At 34.6% G+C, this 21,523-nt stretch overlaps 1 protein-coding gene across 2 annotated transcripts in view; it reads right to left on the bottom strand.

Moving 5' to 3' along the window:
- The window catches only part of Myo81F (unconventional myosin 81F), a 115,528-nt gene that overhangs the window by 36,304 nt on the left and 57,701 nt on the right, over positions 1–21,523 (bottom strand). For both annotated transcript variants that reach the window (XM_088257748.1, XM_088257749.1), the window contains exons 4-6: positions 2,770–2,859; positions 1,445–1,649; positions 346–536 (exon numbers count right to left, since the gene is read on the bottom strand). In XM_088257748.1, the coding sequence (XP_088113874.1) occupies positions 346–536; positions 1,445–1,649; positions 2,770–2,859 (486 nt within the window). The remainder of the gene's footprint in view (positions 1–345; positions 537–1,444; positions 1,650–2,769; positions 2,860–21,523) is intronic.

Genomic DNA, 21,523 nt, shown 5'->3' with positions numbered 1-21,523 from the left:
AACGCCTTCCTATTGATCCCCGTGGGCTGGAAAATGGCCAAGATGTTGGGCAGGACGCCTTCCTGAGCGATGGTCGTCACGCTGGAGGGCAGCTTGTTGAGCTCCTTGTCATTGTGGATGGCCAACTTCCAACTTCCAAACTAGCACAGTTCAAACGGGACTTCACTTTTATCCTCTTTTGCCGCCCTTCCGTGATCCGACATGATGGTTTTGTCTCCGAGTTGTGCCTTAAGCCGAAACAAGTTTGCCTTGAGCACGGTCGGATCAACCTGGGTGACGGACCAGCCAAGCGTAGACAAGAGGGGTTCTAACTTAGTAGATTATCTGACTCTTGTCAGCTCTCACCTTGACACCCTCGGCGAGGTAGTAGAAGACATGGTAGTTCCTCTCCTGCGAGGCTTGGAAGGTGATCCTGGACTGCTCCAGGAGGTAGTCCTGAACCACGCAGCCGGCGATGGCTCCTCTGGGATCCAGGCAGACTTGCATGAACTTGCCGAAACGGGACGAGTTGTCGTTCCGGACGGTTTTTGCATTGCCTACAAAAAACATTTATTTTTGAAGAACCATAATTAATAAATAATTATTTTTAATTTTTTAAATTTTTTAAATGGGAGTTGCATTTATTATTAACCTTGCTTATTATGTAAAGGTTTATAGATCATTAAGTGGTTTTTGTTTCTTCTAACTTTAAAAAAAAAAAAGATGTTTTATTTTGATCTGTGTTGGGAATAGAATGAATAATCTAGTGTGGGCCAATCCGGAACTTCTCAGCATTTACTCATTGCAGGGAGAAAACCACGTAAAACTCCTCATGAGAAGTCGGACTGTTGACTGTTATTAGCAGACCTTCAGTTCCACTAGAAGAGGGTTGGGCATTTTGTGTCCTAGCTTGGTTATTGACACCAATGTCCTTCACTATTTTTATCATGTATGATAACACCTCTCGTGAGAGTTCTTTATGAACTAACATGGATACGGTGTCAAACAGGTCTTCATCTAGGCTCCTGCAATGCACACCTAGTCATATCAAACTTCAATATTCACGGTAATGTGTCATATTACACTTCAATCTTCAGGGTAACGTGTCATATTACATTTCAATCCTCAGGGTAACGTTGACACGTTATATTATTATATTACACTTCAATCTTCAGGGTAACGTGTCATATTACACTTCAATCTTCAGGGAAACGTGTCATATTACACTTCAATCTTCAGGGTAACGTGTCATATTACACTTCAATCTTCAGGGAAACAAAACAAATTATACTTTAGGCTTCAGTCATATTATCCTTGGGTTTATCCTGGTTTAACAATCCGAGATAGTTGCTTATGAACTATCACGGATCCGATGTCCTCACCAGGAGTACAGATAGATGGTTCAAGCTGTAGAAGCGGATCTAGGGACCGCGTTGCTTGGGAATAAACTAGAACAACTGGTTACCGAAGGCCTCCAAGACTGTGTTGGCCTCCAGGATCTGCTGCTCCACCCAGGCGGAGGCCAGCGAGGAGTCCAGGGCGTGCGCGGCGGGGTGCGCCGTGCCGTGCGCTGTCACCGAGCACAGGTACTGCAGGATGAACTTGGTGGTCTCCGTTTTGCCGGCACCGCTCTCGCCCGATATCACCACCGACTGGTTCTTCATGTCATTCTGCAAGTATAAAAAAAATATACTTAAAAACTAACTATCACACCGCTCTCCGCGGGGGAAGTATACCAATTTCTCTTTGCAAACTTTCTTCATCTCTTCCACATTCATGCATCTCCTCATACATTTTATTTTTATTAAAACCCTTATCCACACCCGATGGTGCATAGGGCACTACATTATATAAACGCAGTGTTATGTTGATATATTTATAGATTTGGCGTTTAATTTTTAGAACTACATTTTAATTTATGTATGAAATGTTAAATCAAACATTGATTTTTTTAAACTACCAAATTGTATTTTATTGTAAAAAAACATTCGAAAAAAACATTTTGTGCATAGTTATGGCATTTTCAAACGAATGTGTCCACATAAGTTTGAAAATGCCATAATAGGGGAACAATTGTCACAAAATTCATTTTTGTTTTTTTTTTAACAATAAAATACATTTATATGATGCAGTGCCCTATGCACCATTGGGGTGTGGATAAGGGTTTGAAAGAAATGAATGATTTTTTTTTTTTTTTTAAACAAATAGTTTCGGAAGCTACACTTCCATCATCAGATAAAATTATTTATGCATTTGATTACATTTAGACCTGAAAATATAACTCAAGTGGTAAAAAAACAAGTGTTTTTCTTTTAAAATAATTTCGTCCGCCTCCGTAGTGTAATGGTCAGCAGGCTCGGCTACCGTTCTGGAGGTCCCGGGTTCGATTCCCAAGGGGGGTAAAATAAATATAAGTGATTTTTTCACTGTAATATTTATTCAATATTACCATGGACTGGTACCTGAAGCGGAGGGCTGATCACCTTTCCTTCATGTGTAAACGATCAAGATAACACTGCGTTTATGTGACACAGTGCCCTATGCACCATTGGGGTGCGGATAAGGGTTTTATTATTATTATGTGCAGTCGCTCATAAGTTGGGGATGGGAGGGCCACGTATCCAGACGAGGGAAGGTTGGGGAAGAAGCCTTCTGGAGTGGCGACCAACTAGATGCAGAGATATGCCAATCGGCCGGATGTAAGTGGCAGAGGAAGGCCTAGATGCGAAAAGACTGGGAGGCTATCGAGGGGAGAGCTTTGAACAGCAAATGATGGAGCGTGGAACTGACCTGCAGGGAAGAGTAGGCAGCCTCCGCCAGCGCGAAGATGTGGGGCTCCAGGGCTCCAAGCTTGTGTCCCCGGTACAATTTCTCCGATTGCTGAAACAAACAAAACATCTATACAAATAAAAACGTAAATTTATTTGTAAATTAGCGTTTAACTTGTAGAACTCCGTTTTAATTTGCATATCAAATATTAAAATCAAATACTGATTTTTATAGTCTACTAAATTGTATTTGATTATTAAAAACACAAAAATAAAATTTGTGACAGATTTTTTTTTTAATAACCTAACGTTCAAGTAATTCTGAAATCTAGCTACGGCTTATGCAACACCGCTTATCGTGATCCTACTCAGGCTTCAACTTTTTAAGTTTTATAGCTTATTCCTACTCGTGAGTGGATATACACTTTATGTTTAAAGTTACTATCATTTCATGTAATTCATGAGTGGAAATTCTAGGCAAAAACACTCGCTATCTCGAAAAGAAAGGAGTTATAAAATATGTACATAAAAATATATTTTTGTATTTATTGTATATAAAAAATCGGGCGTGAACAGACGTGTGACCACCCCGGTAGTCGGCCGGTGAATGAATTCTGTGTTTGCGAATATCCCCTTCACCGCCAAACATCCATTCCATCGTATCGTGATTTACATGTACTACTACATGGTGTTGATATGTAAGAAAAATATTTATTACATTCCCGCGATATTTTACCCCGCCGAAAGGAATGCGACAGCGCCGGAAGCGATTCGCGAACATTCCCGGAAATATGTCTTAATGTGTTTTTGATTCGCGCGCCTCAGCCGGGCCGTTCATCATACGATATTTTCTGCAATTTCCCCGAGGAAATTTAATGTCTGCCCGGCGTTGACATTTCCTAACCTTACCTAGCGTGAAATAACCTAATATCCTTCTACTCTGGCGGGTGTGACGACGCTGTGACATAACCTAACCTAACCTAGCGCAAAATAATCTAATATCCCACTACTTTGGCGCGTGTGACGACGCTGCAACTTAATGCAAAACAACCTAACCTAACCAAACCTAATATCTTCTTACTTTGGACCGTGCGACATAACACAACCTAACCTAACCTAAACTTATCTTACCTAGTGCAAAATAACCAAATATTCCACTATTTTGGCGCGTGTGACGACGCTGCAACTTAATGCAAAACAACCTAACCTAACCAAACCTAATATCTTCTTACTTTGGACCGTGCGACATAACACAACCTAACCTAACATAAACTTGCCTTACCTAGCGCAAAATAACCAAATATTCCACTATTTTGGCGCGTGTGACGACGCTGCAACTTAATGCAAAACAACCTAACCTAACCTAACCAAACCTAATATCTTCTTACTTTGGACCGTGCGACATAACACAACCTAACCTAACCTAAACTTATCTTACCTAGTGCAAAATTACCAAATATTCCACTATTTTGAAGCGTGTGACGACCGTCCGGCACTTCAGTTAGCGTTTTAAAGCGATGATTGGCTTGGATTGGCTTATGCTTCTGTCCATCTTTCTTCGGATCGGAGCTCTTGATCGGTGCGTGAACACGTTGCGCGTAAATTCGATCACGCTAAACTGTCGTAGTCGCTTTCATTTTTCAAAACCGGAATGCCGGACGAAAAATTCCGTGTAGTGAACATGCGGCTTTAGGGTATGAAATTCCAAGACGTTTTAACTTTACATTTCGCTCACTCCTTTCAAGAACGTCATAAATAAAAAAAAACTTGATTTGTCAGGAGAATGTTTTTAAAGTTTAAAAATATAACACAATGTATTAAAAATAAATATCAAGCCACTTATTGAACTTTTTACTATGCAACAGATCTTTTGAGGTAAAACCTGAAGATTTTTGCTCCATTTGAAAAATATTTAGTTTATTTAAAAAAATAATTAAACAATACTTTTCTTCAAAATGCAAAAACAACATTTTCTGCCCTGTAGCGGGTAAACATTGAGTTAAAAATATGCCGCTTTTGCTGGGATATAGTACATTTTTTGGGCATCCCGAAAACATGCACAACTGAAAATTTACGATTTTTTATTTATGACGTTCTTGAAAGGAGTGAGCGATTTAAGAAAAAAAAACTGATAATTTTATAAAAACTAAGTATTGTAAAACGTGTCCTCGGTACGGGAAAATTCAGGGAGAACACATAACTGTTAATAGCAATTATGTGCTTGGTTAAAATATAAAACGGGTTTAACGAAAACATCTGTTGAGGTTTTGCCAAATTCAATCCGCGTCACGTATCCGATACAGAAGGCACTGAATAAACTGAACCAATTAGGGAAAAGGTAGTGTATTCAGTGCAGTGTACCAATAAAGGGAAACGAGTCCTGGAATGGCCCAAATCCCCGCACGCTCCAAATATAACAATCGTTTCGTAGCCATCGTCCTTACGTATACAATATTATAAGAAAACTTGTTTTGACGGGGGGGTTTTCTCTGATTGGCGGATGAAAATTCAACAGGGAAATTAATTGGACCGCCTGTATCAATAGCGATTTATGGGCAATTTTTAGGCATGTATTACAAAAACGATAATTTCGAGGACTCTCGAGTCAGATTTTCCGACTTCAAGCCTACTCGGTATCTATTTTTAATAACGGGCTGCTTGGGGCGCTAGTATTTATTCACAACATTTTGAGTGTGTCCAAATACTTGTTAATAAATTATCTGATCAGATTATAAGCTTAAATAATAAAAATTAAAATGATGTTTTCTGGCGTTTCCCATATGTGTAATTATAATTCAGCATTCGGACCTCACATACTAATAAAATAGTTTCTGCTCAATTAAAAGCTTCTTTTCATCTCACCAAAAGATGTCTCTAGTGAAGTTCTAGTGATTCAAGAACAAGGTTTCAAAATTGGTTCATATATAAAACTTCCTAGAATTTAAGTAGGGTGGTTGTCAATAATGGGTAGAATTGGTGAATGTTACTCTTGTGTAAAGTGGTCACTTAATCCAGCCTATGACGGTCGTCAGCCCCGTAAATGCCCAGACTTTCATATTCTTCTTCATCTTTGATGAGATGTCAAAAAATAAATAAAACTTATGTGGAAAAAACTATAAAGTTGTTTTATTCTATGTACGAGTATATAAAAGTATATGAAAAAAATGAAAGCTCCATAATTAAATGACTCAATTATCCAGAATATGCTCCGAATGGATCGTGATTACATGTGACCCAATTTCTTTATATTATGCGCCATGAATTTCTGGAGTAACGGGAGCAAACATCATCCCGACTCGGGTCAAACTCAAAACTATAATGACGCGTACATAATTCACACTGCCAACCTTTACGTTCAGATTAATCAGGCGTTTAACAAACAGCGCCGGGTCACGTTTGACGATAAACCAGGGTTGGGGTGCGAAATTTATTACGATGCAAACCGCCGTTAGATTTGACGGAGAGGGTGAACGGTTGGATTTTGATTGGGGGAGGATAATAGGGTTGTAAGGGTGGTTCAGACACCCCTTTTGCCTGCAGTAGGGGACGTCTCGGTAGGGTACCATTTCAGTTGTCGTTTTGGTGTCTGTAGGTCAATGCACCGATGCCTGGGGATGTAAAATGGAGGTGAAACCATGTTGAAGAATGCATTTAACTGATGCAGAAAAGAGCAGCTAGTGAAGGGGAGGAAAAAAACATCATGACATTGTATGCCATACGCAATCAAAGCTGATCTGAAATTATGAAAACCATTGTATATCGACAAGTCAGGCCTATTTAAAAAAAAATATTAGGAATATTTTTTTTTTACATCTCAACGTGTGAGGATGAATATGTGAGTCTGGGCATTAACAGGACTTAATTCCTGATTAACTCCTAATTGGAGAAAATCCAGATTTGTGAACAAGTATTTGGACACACTCAAAATGTTGTTACATAATATTATTACACTTTAATTTATAACCAAGACATTTCATATAATAAAATAATAATTACATAGTTTTTTGGACTGTAATTTTGTTTATATTTTTTTAAATATTCCTGTTAAAATTCATTTATAACTTACTTAGTTAAAAATGGATTTTATTGAAACCATTTATATACTATAAATAAAACAAAAGTAAAAAAAAACGGGGCAGTAGTTTTTGTTATTTTCAGAAATGTCTAGATAACAAATTAAAGTATTACTACACATTGAAATTAAAATATCATTATTAATTGATATAAATCCTAGACATTGCTTATAATAAACACGTTTTTATTTTCAAAAAATAAGTTTTTTCCACATCTATTTTATTTATATTTATATTACATATTTACATTATAAATATTCTTACAAAAATCCATTACTAGAATAAAATTTCAAAATTTAGTCTAGCTTCCCATCAGTCTGATGTGTCGGTAACGACGAAACCCGGTCACTGGTAAAATAAAACAAAAGTGGAAAATAACTATATAGCTGTTGTTTTATCTTTAAAAAATGCAGTTCCACCAAGAAATATCAGTGCAAAACTTAAATCTAGACTTTTCTTCTTATTCTACTTACTCTTCTCTCATGAATTTGTTTTACTTTTCTTTCTTCACTCATTCGATTCAAATGCCCAAACCATCTCAACATACCTTTCTCAATATTTTCGATAATGGTTACCTCAGACTTATATTTTTATATTAACTTTTAAAAATAAACTTAGTCTTAATAAAAAGTCTAAAAATTCATATATATTGTAGTAAGCCACGTGGTAAGTGGATTATTCTCTGGAAGTCGTTTTCATAATACCCCGCCTCGGGGGGGTCATCGGGCGAGGGTGTGCGGTGCCGAGATGGGGTGAAAATGTATTAACATACCGCGATATTCCGCGCTGTCGGGGCGGAATACGCCACCCCTCGCGATATTGGGATTTCAATCGGATAAATGCAACAGCTATCTACATCATGCTATACACCGTTCAGAATGAGGACGAAGAAGAAGAAAATATAATAAAAGTGTCTCTGCTTGATAAAATGCTTACTCAAATTAACCATAAATATTGTCGCGAACTTTATTTATTTATTTATTTATTGTAAGGCCAACAGACAATTTAGTATAACATAAATATACATTGAATTAAGTAATATTTGTAATGTCCAATTACAGGCTTTAACATAATTGTTACAAATAAGTGCGGTACCTTTTTGTTTATGTGCGCATACATACCAATGTTCATAATTACATGTAGAAATGCATACACCATTCACTGGTATGATAGTGCCTTAAATGAAAAGTAGTGTAACTTATTTTTTCCATAAACATAATTAAATTAAATTTCGTGAACGTGATATGCATGCGCATGCGCATGCGCACATAGGTACACGGTACACATACATATATATATACAAATAAGCAATAATAATTACATACTATTTTCAAGATTAAAGGATTCTTTAATTTCTTTCTTAAAGGATTGTAGTGTAATATTGAATATATCTGTATTCTCATATTTATTATTAATTAAATAACAGGTTCTGTTAATGAAAGAATTTTGATATGACTTGGTATTACATTTCGGAACGTGAACAATACTTTTGTTTCTTGTCTGGGTCCCAGGAACCCTAAACCCAATCTGTGACAAAAGCTGTGGACAGTCAACAAGATTATTAATGATTTTGTAAATATATATAATATCGGCCATGCTTCGTCGGAATTTAAGTGATTTTAGGTTAAGTTTAGTAATAAAGTCACTTGCTTCACTTTCTGGAACTTTCATCGCAAATTTACAGTATGATATAAATTTTGATTGAATAGATTCAACTCGATCGATGTATTTTTTAACTTATACATTAAGCAACGTGTGAATTATAGACGACGCTTTATGAAACTTCTGGTTACACATTTATTTTAATAAATGGAAAATCCAATGACCTATTGTTCTTAGTATTTTTTTTACAAAATACATATTTAAATAATACATTTTTTTTTTTTTATAATTTTTTTATTATTTTTATTTTTTAACATCTCATCAAAGATGAAGAAGAGTAAGGAAGTCTGGGCATTTACGGGGCTGACGACCGTCATAGGCTGGTTTAAGTGATCACTTTCGCACGTGTAGCATTCATTATAGATTTTGTGAACAAGTATTTGGACACACTCAAAATGTTGTAAATAATACAACATAGTTGGTAAATATACCTACAATACATTTAATATATAACGTTTCTACCTCTCTAATAAAGAAGATACTGGTGTTTAGAGAGGGAGTTCGTTTTACATTTTTTTTAAACAAAGTAAATTTAAATTAAAATTAAAAAAGTAGATTAAAAATTAAAAAAATATTCTTTGGTATGGAGTCTAGGTAGAGGTGAGTCTTATATGTTCTTTTTATTTTAGTTTTAAGGATTTGATAATTTTCTATAGATTTTAAGTTTTCCGGAATTTAAAAAAAAAATAGCTACGTACGCATAATGGTTTGACGCTGCTGTTGTTCTACAGCTGTGTAATATTAAATTATTAGAAAATCTAGGGTTACGTGAAATTTGCAATCGGGCTTGAGAGATGTGTTACCGCTCCGGCGGTCGGCTACCGATTGAATTCTGTGCTTGAGAGTCTGGCCTTAAAAAGACCAACGTCTTACTGAATTCAAATAACGTAATCTCTACCTCGATAAACGTAAAGATACGTTATTCAAATTCCGTATTCCGTTGGTTTTTTTATTTTCTCTGTAATAACGTGTCAGATATTTCATTAAGTTAAATAATTAAACGCTGAAGTTTGCCGCGCGGGGGCCGGGGGGGGGACACTTCCGGCCGCCGCGGGAGCGTCCTCATTTCCGGTGGTTTTTCCGTCAATTCCAAACGAAAAGGTTCCGCCGACCCTTAAAATTATAATTCCCTTTATACGTAAATATTTACCCTTTTTCTGGCGATTTTCGGTTTTTTGTTGTCTATTTTTGAAGCCGGTCAAATATTAAACGACTATTCAATTCATACGTTGGTGTGACTTCCAGAAAATTCGAAACAAGAATTAGGGAATGTGAATTGTGTCCAAGAAAAAATTATTTTTCAGAATTCGCTATCGTATAAATAGATAACGCATATACCATTTTGTCCGCCTCCGTAGTGTAATGGTCAGCACGCTCGGCTACCGTTCTGGAGGTCCCGGGTTCGATTCCCAAGGGGGGTAAAAATAAATATAAGTAATTTTTTCACTGTAATATTTATTCAATACTACCATGGACTGGTACCTGAAGCGGAGGGCTGATCACCTTTCATGTGTAAAACGATCATGATAACACTACGTTTATAAGACACAGTGCCCTATGCACCATTGGGGTGCGGATAAGGGTTTTATTATTATTATTATTATTATACCATATAACAACAATAACGTAGAAATCCTAAAAATTATTCATACGAAAAGTCATAAACCGCAAAATTTTGCGTATGTACCAAAAATTTAAGAAATTTTCAATAAAGCCTCTTTCTTACAAACTTTTAAAGAAAAAACAACTGAAGTGCTAATTTTTAACTTTACATCTCACCAATAGATGTCTCTAGTGAAGTTCTAGTGATTCATGAACAAGGTTTCTAAATTGGTTCATATATATAGAACTTCCAAGAATTTGAGTAGTGTGGTTGTCAATAATGGGTAGAATTGGTGAATGTTACACGTGTGTAAAGTAATCACTTAAAACAGCCTATGACGGTCGTCAGCCCCGTAAATGCCCAGACTTCCACATTCTTCTTCATGTCAAAAAAAATAATATGAAAATAACTCCTGTAATTGGAGATTATCCAGATTTTGTGAACAAGTATTTGGACACACTCAAAATGTTGTATATTTTGTTTATATGAACCTCCGCTGTAAGTCGGATTTGTGTAAAATACGTGTAAAAAAATAAACAAAAATTAAAGAGATAGACGGTGATACAAATTTCAGAATAAAACGCGACAAAATAATATGTAAACAAGGTATTAAATGGCCGAAAGACAAATACGAAAAGGGAAATAAACATTCCCAGCGGATAAGTTCCCGATTACTCCGCCAGGGGAGGCGGGGGACAACGTGACATTTAATATTTCACAAATTGTGGGGAGCGTTTTAAAAATTAGGCCGGTCGTTTTCGGGGAATAAATGTTTTTGTAGGTGCCGTAATAAGGGGGGCTTAGCATTTCGCGTGTGAGAAGACGTAGATGAATACATAATTAGTGAATAAATCAAATCTAAGTGCGTTTTGAAAAAAAAATGTAAGAAAGAAAGGTAAACTTATGTTTTAACAGTTGAATTAAACATACTCGCATTAATACAATTCGTATTATATTATTGGGGATCCAAAATAAATGATCTGAGAGGGTACTTTATGAAAAGATACATATTTTATTTATTGTTTCGGCATTAACTTTGTGGTAAGATATGTTACAATGATTAAAGAAAACACTTCGTTTTTTACCACTTGAGTTTTATTATAGGCTACATGTTTCAGAAGTTAAACTTCCATCATTCAGGTCTGTATAATAACAGACAGACCTGAATGATGGAAGTTTAACTTCTGAAACATGTAGTCTATAATGAAACTCAAGTGGTAAAAAACGAACTGTTTTCTTTAATCATTGAAAGATATATATGTAGTGATTAGTCACATTTTTAAAAATTTGTTTTTACCTTATGTTTTTTATATTTTCTCAATTGATATATTTTCTCATTTTTTATATTTTCTCATTTGTTTATTTTAAATATGCTTCTTACCTTGTGTTTTCTCAATTATTTCTTTTAAATATGCTTCTTGTGCCTATTTATTATAACTGTTTATTGTTTTTATATTTTGCCATGTATCAATATTAGTTAGTGTTATTTAAAAAAAAAATTTGTTACTTTATTATTTGTGTTCCAGTCTTGTTAACTTTAATCCCATGTCCCAAAATGAGAAATAGAAATTACTCATTGGGAATATTATATGTATATATGATTTATGTATGTAATATATTTTTAAATAATAAATTAATACTCGTATTAACACCGCGCGTTCATAAGTTTTCTTCTTCTAACCCAATCGTGCATGGGGCAATGCATAGTATTGACGCAGTGTTATTTTGATCGTTGCTTACATGAAGGCAAGGTGATTACTCCTGCGTTTCAATAACCAGTCCAGGATAATATGAAATACGTATTAGAGTGTAAAATCACTATTATTTATTTTTAACTTCCTCCCTGGGATCGTACCCGTGACCTCCGGTAGCACGGTAGCTTAATACGCTAATCATGACACCACAGAGAGGGATAAATCACTCATATCAAATTTTAAAACAGATTTGCCAACAAAAAAAATACTCGTATAGATAATTTATTAAAAATGGAAAGGAGTTAAGGCCACGTAAGTGTTGAAATAAGTATTTTTTGAAGTGGATGGGAATTGAGAGTGAAATTTCAAGGAGGCGTCACATTTATAAGGCACATTTTGTTACATGAGAGAGAAGAGAGATATAACGTAGAGAGAATGTGAAAGAGAGCTATATATTTCGACGCCATAAATTCGACGCAATAAAGCAACGTTAATAATACAACGATACAAAGGATAGAATTAGGTGGTGTCGACCGGATATCCGGTCTGTCTATGATATTCTGAATATTCCAGAATATCTCATCAAAAGAACTGTGTATTCCAGACGAATTGGTTTATATACGTCTCACGCTGCGATCGGCTACAACTGTTATAGGTAAAGTGATATTACCAGCTCGCAACCAACGCACTAAACTTGTCGAGAGTGCATTTATTGTTGCGGACCCGATGGCATGAAACACTATTACATCGGTAGTCAGAAACAGCGAGAGTGAGATGATCTTTACATAGAAAAAAAAACACATTTGTTTGTCAAATCATTCTCAGAGATTATATTTAGAAAAAAACACAAAAAACGCATTTGTTTGCTAAATCATTCCCAAAATATATTTGTGGCGTTCTATTCTCTCTGCCTACCCTATTGGGGTGGCGGTGTGATGATTGGCTAGTTTGAAAAATTCTCATCTATTTTATTTCTAAAACTCTAGTAGTACCTCTGTAGTCGAAAATTTATAACCATATGTGGATGAACCAGCATATTCTATAGAAAGGATTCATGTACTTTTGTTCTTTTAATTTATTGGGAGTCGAAAATAGTTTATAAAGTAAAAAAAAGCTATAATGCCTTTTTCATTCCAATTTATTTAATGACAAAATGAAAGATCTCTAAACCGAGTCACCGTGACGACGGCATAAAAATGTTTCATCACAAATTAATTTCTCGAAAGAAGTTTAGTTTTACATGTCATCACGACCCGAAGCTCCCCTTTGTGTTATTCTGACGCCATGGTAATTTTAAACACCCGCATTATGTAACAAGATGTTCGACATAATAAAACGTGTAAGTTTAACTAATGATCTCAGAATGAAACGGACGAATGTCCTGAGACGGATCGTGAAAGAATCTGTTTTTAATATAGCCGTCGTCTTTTTGTACTGTTTATCTTGAATTTGGAACGCCCGCCATCTTGCGAACGAAGACGCGGTCAGGAAGCTAATGTGATCCGCCTGATTGATCGCGGTGATCATTTTTGGGCACACAAGAGGAGGTATTCTCACGAACGCGAACATTACTTAATCAATTTTTAAAGGTGTCTCAACTTAATATGAAAAAAAGAAAGAAAAAATGTCCCTCTCCAAGCACAAGAGCTGTCTCTTTTTTGAAGAGGAACTAAAATTATGTATAACATTGTATTTAGTAGAAATATATGGAAATTGTATTAAATTGTATTTAAAATTTAATTAATAATAAGTTTTATTAATATTCATATTATTTTTGACATCTCATCAAATATGAAGAAGAATATGGAAGTCCGGGGATTTACGGGGCTGACGACCGTCATAGGCTGGTTTAAGTGATCACTTTACACACGTGTAACATTCACCAATTCTACCCATTATTGACAACCACACTACTTAAATTCTTGGAAGTTCTATATATATGAACCAATTTAGAAACCTTGCTCTTGAATCACTAGAACTTCACTAGAGACATCTATTGGTGAGATGTAAAGTAGCTATTTATTAAGCAGAAACTCTTATATTAGTATGTGAGGTCCAAATCCTGGATTACAATCACACACATGATATACGCCAGAAAATACCATTTTCATTTTTATTATTTAAGCTTACAATTTGACCAGATTTATTTACAACATTTTGAGTGTGTCCAAATACTTGTTCACAAAATCTGGATTATCTCCAATTACAGGAGTTATTTTCATATTTCATTGTCAAAAAATAATATGAAAATAATTCCTGTAATTGGAGATAATCCACATTTCGTGAAAAAGTATTTGGACACACTCAAAATGTTGTAATTGTTAAGAAACGTAATAATACTTTTACTTCTTTACTAAGGTAATTTGGATGGGAATAACTTGGTGATCCCTAGTCAAATGGTTTGATACTTTATCGCATAAATAATACTGATTTTTGGATTACTTGGCAAGAACGAGTATTTCAAATGCTATACTAGAAAGTGGTCATTTCAGGAGTCAGAATATTCGGCGGGTATGTATGAGGGGAAGATAGTTTGCAACCACTTAAGCCAGCCAAATGCCAGGTCACAAGCCTTGACATGCCCAGACTTCCATCTCCCTTCATAAACACCAATAAATATTTGAAATTTTAAGTTTTACTTAGTAAATACCACTATTTCTTAAAATCTATTGTGACATGTGTTTCGATGCATTCATCATTTTCAAACACCGAACCAAACAGTTTTCGTGTTTTAGTTTTATCGATTTTGATTTAATATTCTCAGTATTATTATTATTTAAAGCATTTACTTTGTAGTTCGTCATTTTTACTTATTTTTTTTACAAAAATGTTAGTAATATTAGTATATAACCACTCACCGAGATTTTTATGTCTACTGGTTTCGAGACGTACCCGTCTCTTCGTCAGGACAATCACTACCACAGCATGCAAACAATACTACCCTTCACTACCATAGCACTATTTACACACTTAAAACTACAAAAAATGTAGAACTACACAAACCTTGTGTAGTTTTAAGTGTGTAAATAGTGCTATGGTAGTGCAGGGTAGTATTTTTTGCATTATGTTTGACGAATATATGAGAAACAATAATTAAACATTGCGGAATAAAAAAACACAGGAAACTTGAATTAAATACACATGAAAAAAATACTACCCTTTACTACCATAGCACTATTTCAACACTTAAAACTACACAAAATGTAGAACTACACAAACATTTTGTGTAGTTTTAAGTGTGTAAATAGTGCTATGTTAGTGAAGGGTAGTATTGTTTGTATGCTGTGGTAGTGATTGTCCTGACAAAGAGATGGGTACTTCTCGAAACCGATAGACATAAAAATCTCGGTGAATGGTTATAAGTATACTAATATTACATATTTGTAAAAAACATAAATAAGATTTTGATTTGTTCACAAGTCTGGATTATCTACACTTTAAGTTATATGATTGTGTTGTCTATCTACTGTAATCGGCCACGGCAGAATTGCAGCAAGAGTAAAAATCGTCCGCTTCATTCGGTGGTGTCATTATTCACAATAACAGAACGCTTCCTTCTTTCGTGTGTACTTAAATTATAACGTAATTATTACCGTTCTTTATGGCAACAGGAAGCGAGATCTTTCCACCTTTCGGGAACCGGGAGACGCGGTAGTAATATACAATAAAGAGGGGAGTGAGTAATAAAAACAGACTGTAAAATAGATTTTTTTAATAAAGAAAAAAAGACATGTCGGCCGGGGTGCGTTCAGAAAGCTACAAGGTGAACGATTTCGAATTTCAAAATCAAATGCTTGCTTACGTATGGCGAGGTAATTACAATTTTTCATATATATTTAAAAAATCATAAAGGATTTTTGTTGATCTCAAAGAGTTATAATATACATTATATTTGACGAGCATATGAGAAACATTAATCAAACATTGCAGAATAAAAAGAAACATAGGAATCTTGAATTAAATGCACAAGAAAAAAAACATGTAAAATTAAGTTAGTTATTTTAGTTACAATTACTAAAAAAAAAACTAACTTACCATCACACCGCTTCCCCGCAGGGGTAGGCAGAGAGAATAGAATGCCACACCGCTCTGTCTTTGCAAACATTCTTCGCCTCTTCCACGTTTATGCATCTCAATTACTAATCTTTAGTTACAAAGAACTAACTAACTACAACGCCACTTCACACAGCGGTTTGCAGTGCAGTGACGCAGCAAATCTTGGTCACAACTGTCGTCAAGAAAAGGCGATTCAGTTGGCTTGGCCATGTACTCCGCATGCCTCCTGAGAGCCTTAATCAAGCTTGCCTCTTTTACAAGGCATCAGGTTCACGCCGCCCAGGACGACCACTGCTGACAATTCGTCGGCAGTTCTCGTCAGAACTTCGGGACGCGGATCTGACTTGGGAGGATGCAAGGGAGCTGGCAGCCGACAGAAAAGCCTGGAGACAGTTTGTGGACTCCATATGCTCCACCTAGGGAGCGGATATGGTTATTATTATTATATATATATATATATATATATATATATATATATATATATATATATATATATATATATATATATATATATATATATATATATATATATATATACATAGATATATATAATATATATATATATATATATATATATATATATATATATATATATATATATATATATATATATATATATATACATATATATATATATATATACATATATATATATATAACACGGCCTACATTTTTTCTTCTTCGGGTACATGTTTTCTTGTTTAATTAACGTTTCTTTCAGTGTACCATAATTTCATCCAAGCAACCAATTTTCTGTTTTTTTTTAAGAATTTTTTGGGAGGTATTTTGACCCATCGGGCTTTCGAGTATCGAAACTTCGAACGACCCTTCTCACATGGTTTTATTTTCCTTTCTACTTTCTATAAATTTTTCATCTTACATTCTTATTTTTTGCCACACTGGAGAGGTTTGGTCCCAAACTATTTCTCCTACCTAGGTATCGTCTAATATTAACTCGAAAAAAGCTTGATTTCACATATGAAAGTCCCTAAATGAATACAGAGAACTAAAAACATACACCAGCTCCATAAAATGTATTCAACGCAGTCACCTGTTGAGTGAAATCTGTACAGTACCTTAGCACAATAAAAATAGAGAAACTGGGCATTGAATTCTTCAACTGAAAAAACGGTAGCGCTATAAAATCAGATGATTCGACAAAAGACTCGATACCTATGCCTTAATTATAACGGAAATATTAAATTGAGTAATGCAGAGACGAAACTACCGGGCTCCATTATTTTAAGAATCCAGCACTTTAAATCACTACATACAGTATCGAACAGATTAATTTAAACAAAACTTTTTGCTGTTGTTTCGTAAAAAGTTTTGTAAAATCTTTTGTTTATTAGTCATATCACGAATTAATATTAAATAGGATCTCATTTGAGCTTAATAAAAGATTTTACTCATCTTGGCATCTTTTATATAAGGTTTTGGAACGTGGATGCCATTTTTTGTTGTTTTTTAATTGAAATAAACCCTGATGATGACAAGGTTCTTGTCGAAACCGGTAGGTCAAATTGTATTCATAAAAAAGTGGTTAAAACTTAGTTATTAAATATTATAAAGTTCTCCTAAAATAATTTTTGTGAACTGATTCTGAATGAATCTCGACTATGTTCAATTGGAGTAAGCTATTTATTTTCATATTATTTCGAGAAATAAAAATACTTTGTGTTCTGATCCACTCACATTTTTATTAACCAACTAGTTTCGGCAACAACCTGTTGCCCTCTTCAGGGTTACATTTATTACTATATAGTAATAAATATAACCCTGAAGCGGGCAACAGGTTGTTGCCGAAACTAGTTGGTTAATAAAAATGTGAGTGGATCAGAACACAAAGTATTTTTATTTCTCGAAATAATATATCAAGATGATCCACAAAGTTAATGCTTTCAATATGCAAAACATATTTATTTTCACATTAACCTATAAGTGAAGCAATAAAATTTTACGATCGTCAAAGACCTCAAAAAAGACGGTCTGACGACAAAGCTGCTGTGGGGGGTAAAAATTGGCTACAAGTACCAATTGACCGAAAAAATGGAAGGATACGAAAGACTAAAGAAGAAAAAGAAGAAAAATCCATGCAGTCAAAATTTCAAATCCATCAAATAACAACTAACATACGAAAGGAATCTCACAACAGTGCATATATAAGTATTAAAAAAATAATACAATATGGATGTTCACGATCAAGTGTATAAAGTGATCACTTGAGCCATCCAAATGCCAGCTTTGGAAAGCTCAGATTTCTATATTTTTTCACATAAAAACGATAGATGTATCGTCTCTGTTGAGACACATATAATATAAGTATACAAATATTGACGTTTTAGTCGATCGGATTGAAGTCAACTTTGCAATTTTATCCCAAAATTTATCATTTTAAATTCTGATATTTTGTTCAATATTTTGATAGGGTTCGTTCGGGAAGTCAGGCACTCGGTTGCCTTTGAATTTCCCGCGCTTCATTTTGTAAGGCGCGTTTATTTATTATCCCGCCCTCCCCCGTGAGCCAATCAACGCCCAGCCGGTTTATTGTTTCTGCTCTTAATTGCGTTCACTTGTTTTATTAGTGTTGATCTAGCGGGGACCACGTGGTCGGGGGTTAAACAACAATAGTGCTGCTCTATTTTCAGCCTGTTGTTTAAAAAAAACTACAAGATGTTTTAATAAGGACTTTAATTAAATAATAATGATTTATGTTTTGAATATTGAAAGCATTAACTTTGTGGATCATATTGATATATTATTTCGAGAAATAAAATACTTTGTGTTTTGATCCACTCACATTTTTATTAACCAACTAGTTTCGGCAACAACCTGTTGCGCTCTTCAGGGTTCAATTTATAATAAATTAATAAATTAAACCCTGAAGAGGGCAACAGGTTGTTGTCGAAACTAGTTGGTTAATAAAAATGTGAGTGGATAAAAACACAAAGTATTTTTATTTCTCGAAAGAATATAATAATTATTTATTTTTACAACATTTTGAGTGTGTCCAAATACTTGTTCACAAAATCTGGATTATCTCCAATTACAGGAGTTATTTTCATATTATTTTTTGACATCTCATCAAAGATGAAGAAGAATATGTAAATCTGGGCATTTACGGGGCTTACGACCGTCATAGGCTGGTTTAAGTGATCACTTTACACACGTGTAACTTTCACCAATTCTACCCATTATTGACAACCACATTACTCAAATTCTTGGAAGTTCTATATATATGAATAAATTTATTCATATATATAGAACTTCCAAGAATTTGAGTAATGTGGTTGTCAATAATGGGTAGAATTGGTGAATGTTACACGTGTGTAAAGTGATCACTTAAACCAGCCTATGACGGTCGTAAGCCCCGTAAATGCCCAGATTTCCATATTCTTCTTCATCTTTGATGAGATGTCAAAAAATAATATTTATTTTTATATTCTCAATATTATTAATATTTAAAGCATTTACTTTGCGGTTAGTCATTTCTTTTACTTATTTTTTTTTAAACAAAAATGTTCATAATATTAGTATATAACCACTCACCGAGATTTTTATGTCTACCGGTTTCGAAACGTACCCATCTCTTCGTCAGGACAATCACTACCACAGTATGCAAACCATACTACCCTTCACTACCATAGCACTATTTACACACTTTAAACTACACAAAATGTTTGACGCATGCGATTTTTGGTCGACCCGAAGACCAACATGCACTAAAGGTTTCAACACAAACACGCGTTACGAGCCGAGGTTAAACATGCACTAGTGCATGTTTAAACTCGACTAAGTACTTATGAATATATTGATACGTAATATCAATATATGAATGGCTACGTATCTAAATAAAGTCTGCCTATTAATCTTTTAAACTTTTGCTATATTTTACTATCGCTGTTTACTTTTAACTCATTTAACATTTCGTCCGCCTCCGTAGTGTAATGGTCAGCACGCTCGGCTACCGTTCTGGAGGTCCCGGGTTCGATTCCCAAGGGGGGTAAAATAAATATAAGTGATTTTTTCACTGTCATATTTATTCAATATTACCCTGGACTGGTACCTGAAGCGGAGGGCTGATCACCTTTCCTTCATGTGTAAACCATCAAGATGACACTGCGTTTATATGACGCAGTGCCCTATGCACCATTGGGGTGCGGATAAGGGTTAAAAAAAAAACATTTGTGAAATTTTGTACTTGGAATATTACAATAACCTGTTTTATTTGTTATTCATTATTGTAAATGTATTTATGTTAATGTTCTGTTCAATTTCTAAATAAATAAAATAAAATGCAGTTCCACCAAGAAATGTCAGTACAAAAGTAAAATCTAATAAAAGTCATTTTCCTCCCGACTTTTCATATCTCGGGTCGCTGTACACAGATAGTATCCCGCCGGAGGAACGGGAAGATATAATTAGACGGTTATAACGTCATTATCGTGGAATCAAGTTAGTGAGGAATGAGAGGATATAGGAGAGTCGCGATCTGAAAAGGGAGGGTTATTTCCGTCCAGAGAGATGAACTGCGACACATCGGCTGAGTAGGGTCACCGGGATATTTTATTTAATTTTATTAAAACAATGGAATTCCGCTATTCAGAACAGAATATACTCGTATCTACAAGGTGGTACAAGTTGTGACCCATTGTATTTTAGCTGTATTTTTTTAATATTACTTTTTGACATCTCATCAAAGATGAAGAAGAATATGGTCTGTATGTCTGGGCACTTACGGGACTGACGACCGTCATTGGCTGGTTTAAGGGATCACTTGACACACGTGTTACATTCACCAATTCTACCCATTGTTGACAACCACACTACTCAAATTCTATATATATGAACCAATTTAGAAACCTTGTTCTTGAATCACTAGAACTTCACTAGAGACACCTGTTGGTGAGATGTAAAGAAGCTTTTTATTAAGCAGAAACTCTTATATTAGTAACACGCGCGCAAACACGCACACACACGCACACACACGCACACACACGCACACACACGCGCACACACACACACACATATATATATATATATATATATATATATATATATATATATATATATATATATATATATATATATATATATATATATATATATATATATATATATATATATATATATATATATATATATATATATATATATATATATATATATATATATATATATATATATATATATACATTTATAAATACATATTTATGAGTGAGTGAATTTATTCCGCTGATAGGGTTTAATAGCAAATAAGCTAAACTTGCAGTACACAGTGGACTCCTGGTTTCTACCCCAATATACGGAAGTGAAGCATGAAGTTGGCAAAAGAAGGATGCCCACATCTTTTATTATTGATTCTAGCAAATGCGGCAGTCGTCAAGTTGGCAAGCCTGCGTGAAGATGTATATTGATTACAAACAAAATCATTTTGTAAATTGAAACTGGGAAATTAAATACTGATAAGAAGAGCAACTTTATTTTAAAAACCCTTTAGATAATATTTTGTTACATTCTTTCAGCGAAAATCGTTAATTAGCCTACCTACGCGTCTATAAACCTCTTACTCCATTAAGAGATAATTAATCCACTAATTTTTGACAGTGAATGAGTTGTCAAGAGGGTGGATCAAAGATGGAGGGGTCTGATAAACTTGGTTTTATCATCCCCTCCTCTTTCATTCGA

This window comes from Brachycentrus maculatus, unplaced genomic scaffold (assembly GCF_059751285.1).
Source record: "Brachycentrus maculatus isolate JH-2025_06_01 unplaced genomic scaffold, ASM5975128v1 h1tg000087l, whole genome shotgun sequence".
NCBI lineage: Eukaryota > Metazoa > Arthropoda > Insecta > Trichoptera > Brachycentridae > Brachycentrus > Brachycentrus maculatus.
The sequence above is the reverse complement of the archived record's forward strand: the minus strand, read 5'-3'. Positions and strand labels throughout refer to the sequence as shown.